At 38.5% G+C, this 11,093-nt stretch overlaps 2 protein-coding genes across 3 annotated transcripts in view; one reads left to right on the forward strand and one right to left on the reverse strand.

The window, feature by feature from the left end:
• Positions 1-2,006, forward strand: part of MKRN1 (makorin ring finger protein 1) — a gene marked incomplete in the record, with an annotated part of 5,779 nt that extends 3,773 nt beyond the window's left edge. The window contains 4 exon segments of the mRNA XM_072400217.1: positions 26-240; positions 410-520; positions 978-1,119; positions 1,569-2,006. Coding sequence (XP_072256318.1) covers positions 26-240; positions 410-520; positions 978-1,119; positions 1,569-1,787 — 687 coding nt within the window.
• Positions 2,007-9,985: 7,979 nt separating this feature from the next.
• The window catches only part of RAB19 (RAB19, member RAS oncogene family), a gene marked incomplete in the record, with an annotated part of 10,199 nt that continues 9,091 nt past the window's right edge, over positions 9,986-11,093 (reverse strand). For both annotated transcript variants that reach the window (XM_072400218.1, XM_072400219.1), the window contains 1 exon segment: positions 9,986-11,093.

Raw genomic sequence — 11,093 nt, forward strand, 5'->3', positions numbered from 1 at the left:
TAAGTGTATTCTTTTTCTAATCTAGAATTGCATTGATGCGCATGAAAAAGACATGGAGCTATCGTTTGCCGTCCAGCGCAGTAAGGATGTTGTGTGTGGCATCTGCATGGAGGTGGTGTATGAAAAAGCAAACCTCAGCGAAAGGCGTTTTGGAATACTATCCAACTGTAAACACTCCTACTGTCTGACATGTATACGAAGGTGGAGGGGTGCTAAACAGTTTGAGAGCAAAATCATCAAGTAAGTTATCTGGTTGTGTGTGTGTTTAAAAATAATAATGAGAAATCTAGATTCTGCTAATACATGAAACAAATAGGTACAAATAAAAGTGGTGCTAATTGGACTGCGTGAATTGCTATCTTCATAAACTTTTATAAATTGTGCCTTTTTTTTTCCTTTGTGTGTGCAGATCATGTCCAGAATGCCGAATCACATCAAACTTTGTGATTCCAAGCGAGTACTGGGTTGTGGAAAAGGATGATAAAAAGAAGCTGATCCGGAAGTACAAGGAGGCCATGAGGTAAGACCTACCTACCTTACATCCACTGGGGGAAGAGATCCAGAACACTTGATCTTACTGCATCTGAATTTGTATTTTAATATTACATGATTTTAGGTCACAGCAAAAGGAGTGCCAGTATCTATGTAGATTTTAAAAATGACTACCAATGCACCAAATTGTTGGTATATATCCAGTAAAGGCCCCAGTTATTCCGTAGCTTGCTAAAGGATTCTTTTTTTATCTTTATCAGGGTTTTAAAAATGGCCTGACTACATTATATTGTATTGTAAAACGGAAAAAAAAATGAGTACATCTCTACAATATATACACATTAGGTTTTGTTTAAAGCACTAAAAATGTGAAAGAATTCATGCAATGATACAATTTCTTAGTTCTTGTTGCAAAATAATGCCAGAAGTGTGGTGCAAACTACTCTTCAGTTAAAGTAAAGAAAGGCTTTCTTGATTATTTCTAGAAACAAATCCTGCCAGTATTTTGACGAAGGCCGCGGTAACTGTCCATTTGGAGGCAACTGTTTTTACAAACACGCTTACCCCGATGGCCGTCTAGAAGAACGACAGCCACGACGAAGAGGGGATACATCAAGCAGGAACCGGGTAAGTTTCTCGCATTGTGATAGCTTGTGAATGCTTTCATTATATACATAGTGGCAATGTTGTCTATGGGACAGGGAATGTATATATGGGCTCCAAGCACACAGAAATTTTCCCATAGATGGGATGTGAGCGTAAGATCTTTTCTCAATGTTGCTATAACAATGCAGCTAGTGGTGGAAGTGTAACAAATTCTATTCAGCAAGCATTACAAGTATTACAAGTGACAAGTATTAGTGCTTTTTATTTTATACATACATACATACATACATACATACATACATACATACATACATACATACATACATACATACATACATACATACATACATACATACATACATAAATTTATTTATTAAAGTTCCAGTTTACTCTGGTCCTCAATGATCTCTGGCCTTGAAGGAATTAGAATTAGAAACCCTTTACTGATCTGTCACTTTTTCTTTTTCTAGGCCCAACGTAGGAACCTGATTTGGGAATTTGAGGAACGTGAAAGCGAAAGCAGAGAGCTCTTTAATGCAGAGCAGGACATTCTTGCCCTTGAACTAAGTGAAATGCTTTTTGTGCTGTTCGGAGTAGATACTGACAACGAAGAAGACCTAATAGACTCAGATGATGAGTGGGACTTGTTTAATGGAGATCTGGACCATTTATATGACCTGGACCTATAGCACTAGTCAGAGGAGTTTGGACTGTCTGGGCCGTGTCAGACAGTAGCTATTTCCTGTGGTGTTGTGGCAGTGCCTGTATTTCTCCTAGGCAGGCCTAAAATTCCAGGTGCTGTTGTACTCATTTTTATCCTGACGTCTGCCTTTTCCCTCTTCTCCAGAGTGTTTGTTTCCCTGTTTAAAAAACAAAACAAATAAAAAATACCAAACAAAAATTAAAAATGGAGAATGTGGATTTTTTTTTTTATTGGCAATAGTTTTTCCTAATCCACTTCCTAGATCTGAATAGCACAGATGCTACACAGAACCATATCCAACCTTGCAGCCTGCTATGGCAATCAATGCAATAATTCTAAAGCTAAGGGGGTTTAAACAGGATAATGGCTGCAATTTATAGTGGGAGTGTCCTCACTGTGTCTAGAATCAGACATGCTGTGACTGCAGATCAGTAAGGAAGGTTCAGGGCAAGCCATCAGCTACTTGAGCAACCCAGACAGCTGGTACGTGATGAGTGTTGGATGGTTGTAGGTGACCAAAGTTTTTTTAGGAGGGTTGGATGCTGTTCCGAATCGTTCGTATTACCAGACTGAGGTCTCGCAATAACTATACTGGAATCCTGTTCCCCAAAGGCCACTTCCAAACTATCTCTACCAGGGGGTTTCATGTGCAAAGCTGTTTAGGTTTAGACTGATTATGGCTACACCATCCTTCAGAGACATTAGTAAAAAATCTGAGGCGTGCTGGTAGTAGCAGTGGCTATCCTGGGAAGGCCTTCAGTTTTGTTTAGTATGCCCGGGTCCAATTATCCTTAAGGAGATGACATAACCTGTCCACCTCAATGGATGAGAAAGAAAAAATCTAGACCTAGAAACCGTATACGAAGCATTCCTTAACCAAAGATCCTTAATTTATGAAAACCGATAGATGTTTTATAGAGTGATGCCCCACAAAACATAATGTTGGTTCTATTATTCATAGAACTCCAGGAACCAATTTCTTTTAATACTGAACCTTGGAAGACTGACTTGAATTTGTTTGGGATTTTATTTCCAATAATAGTGTCTCTACTGGTGATAGTCACCCTCTGTTTATGTAGGTGACCTCTTACACATAAATTATAGAAAATGCAAAAAACTAACATCAAAATAGAGAGTGAGGGGAAATATTCCATTAGAGCAATGTTTGGACCTATGATGATGTCTATAAAATATTCTTTGAGATTTTCCTTTTTGTTTCTAGGATGTCAAGGGAATCTGTTTGAAAGGTACACAGCCCTGGTCCTTAGGCTAAGTTCATCGTGAACCATGTATTACCTTCTGGGAGCATAGCGGGGGGGTTATTTGGTAAATTCTCTAGTAAGCATTTGGAAGCTATTCTACAGTAGACCATCTGGGTGTCTGCATAAAGAACAATTACAAAGAATGGAATATTAACCATTCCCATTTCTTTGACTGATTAACCAGGGCTTTGTAGTGGTTGAATGTTGGTTAGTATCTGTAGCACTGTCAGTAGGCAGGTTCAATTATGATTGTAGCCAGACAATGTCCCCTCTAAAGTAAAAAGCTGCTTGCCTGTTTTTATCGCTATTTTAGATTGAGATTCACTTTAGATTTAGATTCAGTATTTATATAGCACCAACATATAACACAGTGCTTTACAAAGTCCATAGTCATGTCAATAGCTGTCTCTCAAAGGGGCTCACAATCTAATGTCCTCACCATGTCAGTGACACAGCCTAAGGTCAATTTTGGGGGGAAGCCAATTAACCTAACTACATTTTTGGAATGTGGGAAGAAACCGGAGTACCCTGGAGGAAACACACACAAACATGGGGAGAACCTGCAAACTCCATGCAGATGGTTCTGGTCAAGATTAGAACCTGGGACATAGTACTGCAAAGGCCAGAGTGCTAACCACTGAGCTACTGCTCCAACCAGCTAGCTGCTGGATGACTGCACTCAATTGAAAATATGCAGAGTTTCTAAATTCCTCTTGAAAATGTTGATTGCCTGGGTGTTGTTTTTTTTTATCATTTTGAGTCTCTGACGTAGAACAAGCATGCAGCCAGAGAATCGGAACTCCAGATCTGTATACTCTTCTGTGCAGTTGATCAACATTGACATCTGAGGATTTGGCATTACAGGTAAATGGGCAGGCATAAGGTCCCCCGAAAAAATAACAGAATTCCAAACCGTTAAGAAATGCTGTAAATGGACTAAGGTGAGGTGGCAAATACACTGGAAGCATCAACATGAGAGAAATGAGAGCTATAGGATCACAGGTAACAAAGAGTACTAAGGACATTATCTGCATGGAGTTTGCATGTTCTCCCTATGTTTGTGTGGGTTTCCTATGGGTACTTTGGTTTCCTCCCACATCCAAAAAACATGCAGTTAGGTTATGCAGCTTATCCTCAAAAATTGTTCTTAGACTACATTAATGACATATGACTATGGTAGGGACATTAGATTGTGAGCTCCTTTGAGGGACAATTAGTGATATGTCTATGGACTTTGTAAAGCTCTGCGTAATATGTCAGCACTATATGAATACTGGCCAATAATAATAATAATAATAAAAAGAACAGACAATGGTGGATCCACAGAGTCCTGCAGCTGGGATACAGAGGTAATGTGAGCTGCTGCATAATATTTAAAAAGCACTGGGATCCCCAAACTATCCTTAATCAGGAACTATATAAAAAGGTGCAGTGCACCCAATCACAGGTAGAGCCCTGGATTAATGTCTACATTTTTAGATTGAAGAGATTAAAGGTTATAAGACTACACCGTTATTGCAAGAACCCTACAAAAATATAAAAACAAGGAAAATTATTTTCAGCAGATTTAAATGACCAAACCAGTATACAGAAAGATGTTTTCAATAATGCAACAACAATGTCAACTGCTTAAAAAGAGGTGGGAAATTGGCCTGATATATTTCAGAGTATGAAGAAGTCATGTGGATTCCCAGATAGGAATCTTCTAGTCCATGTAAAAACAAAATTCTGTTTTACTCAATGCAGAACATCCGGCACCAACAAATCATTTATTGGCAAGGATATAGACTGGTTCACTTTTGGACCAGATATAACAAAGAGAGGAGGGAGATATGGGGTGAGACAAGATGGAGAAGGGTATCATCTGCAAACATTTAGAGTATATGATGCGTGCCAGTCACTTCAATACTCTTTACTACTGGGTGTCCTTGAAAATAATGGCCAGAGAGCTCCATTGCCAGAATACATAGCACAGCCCTAACATGGTTACAGACTGATCCATAATCTCACAGCCTTTGGACAGAACCTCCAAATATGAACCATAGTACCATCTTTTGCATAATTCCTAAAACACCATTGGGAACAAACCTGAAACAAATTTGGTTATCTGAAATGTTAGATACCATCTATAGAGAACCGTATAGTTGTTTTCTATAGTATTGATATCCAAATTGAAGTTAGCTGTGAAAGCCCAGATTTCCACCCAGGTTTCATTATCATGACTATACCCAGGTCATCCTCCTGGCACTGCATATAATGAAGTTTATAGGAAGCCAACAGAAGACAACAATAAAGATTGAATTAGCAATATAAGGGCTGGGGCTTTGGGATCCTTTCTGTATCTGTTCAAAATCTGTGAACATTAACAGAAAGGAATTAGCTTTAACAAAGGATGAGATAAAATGATGCAACGGAATATAAAGATATCAATACAATCTGACTTCTGGAGCATCACGTGACGAAGCAAAATAAGAAAAAGACGTTATCAAATGTCAAGAATGAGTATACATCTCTAACCCTCTATCCAACCATCACTGAGAAGTAGGAGACTCCATTCCTAGGGGAAGGAGAGGACATCTTGTAATGAAAGCAATAGTAAATGGACAGACATGCTGCATAATATTTAAACACTACCCGGATCCCCAAACCACCCCTCAATCAGGAACGATATAAAACAGTATAAAAAGTGCAGTGTACCCAAGGAGGAATCGAGCCCCCATATTAATGTCTCCTTTTTCAGTGTAAGAAATTGAAGGTTATGAGACTGCACTGTTCACTTTTAAACCAGTTATAACAAAGAGGGCAGGGACATATGGGGTGAGATAGAGAAAGATATAATCTGTAAACATTGAAAGTATATTGTACATGCCAGTCCATTCAGTACCCTTTAAGTCCTGGTGTTGTAGTATATACTAGGCTGAGAGCTCCAATCCCAGACAAAACAATAATGGACAGCCCTGACCCATGCCTCTTTGGATAGAAAGTTGATCTGAATATTAGACTACACTTCTAGGTTTGGAATAGATGGCATGCAGCCATATGAGGAAAGACTGGCCAAAACCCCAGTTGCAAAATACAAAAACACATAATACTATGAAATAGGCAGCAGGAACAGGGAAGGGACACCTTTCAGTAACCTTGGCTTCCTAAACGTCTTAGCTACAGCAGCAAATCATTGTGCTATAATTTCTGACTTTGCTCTTGTCCACCATGGTATTTTGCAGAAATAGTAGGATAAAATGTAGGTGTCACTGAACCCACCAATACAGAAATAATCTTCCATTTCGGCATAATATCAAAAGTATTCTAATTCTCATCTAACCATAGAATCACTGGCCTGGAATTTCTGTTTTTGAAGTACCAGAAGTGCAGAGGGTTCAATTTATACATTAATAATCTTCCATTTTTTTTCAGGCCCCCTATTAAAACAATGACTCGTTCTGCCACCTACTGGTCAAACGTCGAAAGTGCACAGCTGCCACAATGAGCCTGATTTATTAAAGCTCCCCAAGACTGGAGACTATACACTTTCATCAGTGAACCTGGGGGGTCCAGCAAACCTAGAATTAATCTGGTCCAGGACTGAAATACATACACGAATCAGGAATAGTTATTCACAAAGGGCTCTATTTTTGAAACAGTGAATTTGATTCCCTCAAACATTTCCTGGTGGGAATCTTCCAGGTCATTGTCACCCAACCCATTTTCTAGGAGCCCATAGTGGGGTATCATTACTTTGGCCTGGGCTGACTGTACTCCTGGACAGATAGACCACCCATAGCCTATGCCAGGAAAATGAAATATATGCATACTGTGTGTGTATGTATATATATATATATATATATATATATATATATATATATATATATATATATATATATATATATATATACACATATATATATTGGTGCTGTTGTTGTAAAAGCAGTGGCTTCTCTAACACTTCTCTAGGATGAAATTATATTTTTCAGTTGCAGTTATAATGTCATTACCTTTCCAGTTTAACCAGTCTACCAACATAAATCCAATATATTCAGCGACACGTGCCTTTAGTAACATACCTGACTGTTAATTGTTCTATAAAAGGAACTGAGGGTGTCTGAGGCCATGAAGGATTCTGACGTTTTACAGAGCAGAGGAACAGACATGCCATTCTGGGTAAAATATGAAGGGCCAGTCCAGCCAAAAGGGAAATTTCCCTAAGCTTGCTTCTCATCCCAGTATATCTCCCTTTTAGGCTAGGTTCACACTAGGGTCAAAAGCATTGCAAGAGTTGATCAATAGAAATCATATACTGGAGTTTTATTATAGTGTTCAGATTGTCTGCAACCCCTTGTATTAACTGCAGGTTGGGCTGATACTGCATAAAAAGTCCAAAAGGGGTCTCAGCCGCCTGAACTCCTAGCCATCCAGGAGACAGGCTGCTAATAGCTGGCAGCAATGGGAACACATCCCCCTAATTACATTATCAACCAGGCTCTCACATGGCAGCTGTTATATGAAGGACCACGTTCTTATCAGCTGATTATTGTAATATAAACTTAGACATTTGTACAGGAAAAACTACAAGTTCCACAATGTCTCCTGGGGTGGAGGCAGAGAACTTACACATGACACCTTGACTCTGCATAAAAAAGTTGTAAAGCTAGGTACACACTTCCAATAATTATCATTAGAAAACAAACAATTACGACCGATCAACAATTGTGCACGATTATATTTGAACAATCATATTGTGCACAATTCTGTACATGCTGTAATGATACGATCGTTCAAATATAATCCCCCAATAGCGTACACATGCTAGATACAATCGTTTGAATGATGAAGGGAGTGACATGTAAAGGAGAAAGTGTATTGCAGAAACATGCACGATCACTGAACGACTGTACACACGGTAGATAGTGAACGATCTTCGGCCAATCAGATCCGCCGCGACGGTTGTTCATTTCCAACGACAGTCCTCGTTCGTCTGCGTCGTTGGTCAGTCGTTGGTCACTTTTTTGTGAACGATTTTCGGCCGATCAGTCGTTCGTTTTCAACGATAATTATTGGAAGTGTGTCTACGCAGCTTTAGTTCCAAAAACCTTACACATTTTCACATGTTTGTTACACTGTCTGTCATCCTATTTCTTCTCTGCACATAAACATGCTCTCTTTAGCCAATGTACAATAGCTCTTAAACTTGATTGGTTTCTGTGGCCCAATTATGTAAAATAATTTTCGAAAAATTGATTATTTCATTAAAGGATTTTAACATTCATTGACAGCCTGCAAATACTAGATTCCTGGCTGCCTTAATATCCAAAACAAATAAGCCCAGGGTCCAGGGCTCTAAATATTTTGGTGTCAGACTTAGCATGTTCCCTTAAAAGATTTCTATTCAAACTCTTTGCAGTGTTTTAAATGCTGTATTATGTGTTTTTCCTATTCCAAATGAATAGCCTGATAACAAACAGTATAATGCACCCTTACTATTTATTCAAGCGTAATGATCCATATGTGCATAATATTTCTCAATTGATGTGCTTTTGGGTGCCTTTCACAATGCCTCCCAGACAGAATCCTGCAGTGATGTGCATTGTGATAAAACACATTAAACACACATTTTACAGCTGTTCCCCACAACTCACAGATCTGAATAGGCCAGATACAGTCATGCAAAAACGTAAGTAAACCTACAAAGATCTAATGTTTGCCAGTGCAAATATGTTATAAAGTCAATCATTTCCTTGAGGTGTACTTACTTTTGCACATCTGGTATGTAACCGGATGAGAAATGTTGCATCTCCTATAACAGATATGAATCATGTTCTGCAGTTATAAAATAAACACCTGTCTGTTTGCTTGAAATATTATCTTTTCCTGGCTACAGCAAGATAAGAGGGAGATCAGAGGGCTGTTCAGAGCCTGTTTACACTGCCCCTAGATTATAGGTTGTGGGTAAAGGGTGATTTATTTGTTATGGATCTACCATTCAGAGCTATAAACTACTCCTCGGTGACATGGTGCTAAAATCTCATTAGTGGCAGTGAAGAAATAATAACATGAAGCACTACTTGGTCATATAATCAGGCTTTTTCAATGTCAGTGCAGAGTCTTGGCTATATAGTGCAGTGTATACTGAGTATAGTGTAGTAACCTATAGCCTCCAGTGTAGATTGTACACTGAAGATTAATTTAGAATGTTGTTAGGGGTTGCTGAATTTATAAATGTTTGTGTTTTGTTGAGCATGTAATACCTTTGCATATCATTGCTCCATTATGATTGCAATTGAGACAGGGTTTTATGTAGGAGCTGTGCAGCCCAAAAACCAAATATCAACCTGGATCAAGTCTATACTTACATTTCTTATGAACACAGTTGGTGTAAGAAAAGTTTTATTTGGCCTCAGCAAAAAACATCCCCCATTCAATCTCCCAATAAGAACAATAAAAAAAAACATCTGTGGGGGCATCCATTGCTGGGCTGTTTTGGCCTTCCAAATGGTAAGAGCTTGTTAAAGCCATAATAGACAATAATATTAGCAGTTTGAGCATTGTGGTAAGGATGCCCATTTATTTTAGAAATGCACTAAGCATACATATTTGTTGCCCTCTATCCAGGTGTATGGGTGCTATAGGGAATGGGATATAATGCAGCACAACATACTTATACAGCTTGTTCCTGCAAAATATAACGGCTATCATGCATACACCTTCCAAAGTGCATCCTCTACTAAGCCTAACCTATTTGCTTTGTGGTCACACTAAAGGAGCACATCTTGGCATTCTAATGCAGAATATGTTAGTCCACCCAAAGCTGCAGTCTGAAACTTTGTTAGAGATTATCCCCCACTTCCTGTTGTGCTCCCAACAGTTTTACTGGACAGAAAGTTAGAATTAAAAGGCACAATAAATTAAAAAACAATGATTAAAAAAGCTATGTTGTAAATTTTATGTCTTCGTCCAATTAAATTATCACTAACAAGTTATATAATTATTTACAGTGTCAAAGTAATTTGCTACATACTTGCATTGTCCATCATATACTAAGGAGCTGTCATTTGTTATGCTTGCTGTACATTGTAAAGACTAGTCATTGTCCTAAAGCTGCAGATCTAGTTGTAAATGTCACTGAAGCCTTTTTCTGAGCTATTGGAACTCTCTCAATGCTGAAAATCCTGTTTGTCATCCATGTGGTGAGCAGGGAAAGGCCCGCTCATTAATATATACTCTTTCAAGAATGAAGCGTTCACATGCCAACAGTGTGACTAATTGATAATATAAGACTGAAAAAATACTTTTATTTATAGCTGTTCTATGGATCACATACCATACAAAGATATAAGTCAGGCCTTTTCATACATGCCTACCAATTTAGTCAACAAACCTATACTGCAGGAACTAAAACCAGAAGAAAAATTGAAGGTAGCACAGCACACTCCCTGCGGTGTAATATACCATTGGGCCATACAGCCTATCAACCCGGAGCCTGCAGGACTAAAGGCAGAATATCAAAACATTTTATGACTTCGGTACTTTAAGCCTATAAACAGGACCCTCACCCTTCCCCTTCAAAAATAAAGCAATTATTCCTTTTTGTTGAACACAACACATATATTCTGTTTGATCCAGTCCATCCCTGTTTAGGTAAAAGTTTTATTTTTTTATATTTCTACGGATGTTGAGATGTGTGGTGTAAATCCAAATGAAATGAGAGCATAGGCCAACATATGTATTTCAATAAACACAATTTCAATGAGCCCTTTTGTTGCTGTAGTTGCTGTGGATGATGCCTTTCGTGGTCATAGCCAACACAGCAATGTTTATATCAGTGACCGAAAAAACAATCCATGTTCAATATAGAAATATCCAGTGGATGTTGCTAGTTAAAACATATATAAATAATAATTCACAGATTATGTGTTTTATAGACAATGTGCAGACATTGTCTTAACTGTCTTCCAGGAGGATAAAGCTGCAGAAGTGTTAAGGATGCTCCCCCTGTGCTTCCCACAATTCTACCACCAGCCAACCCTCCGATGGGC

This window comes from Pyxicephalus adspersus, chromosome 2 (genome assembly GCF_032062135.1).
Source record: "Pyxicephalus adspersus chromosome 2, UCB_Pads_2.0, whole genome shotgun sequence".
In the NCBI taxonomy this organism is placed as follows: Eukaryota; Metazoa; Chordata; class Amphibia; order Anura; family Pyxicephalidae; genus Pyxicephalus; species Pyxicephalus adspersus.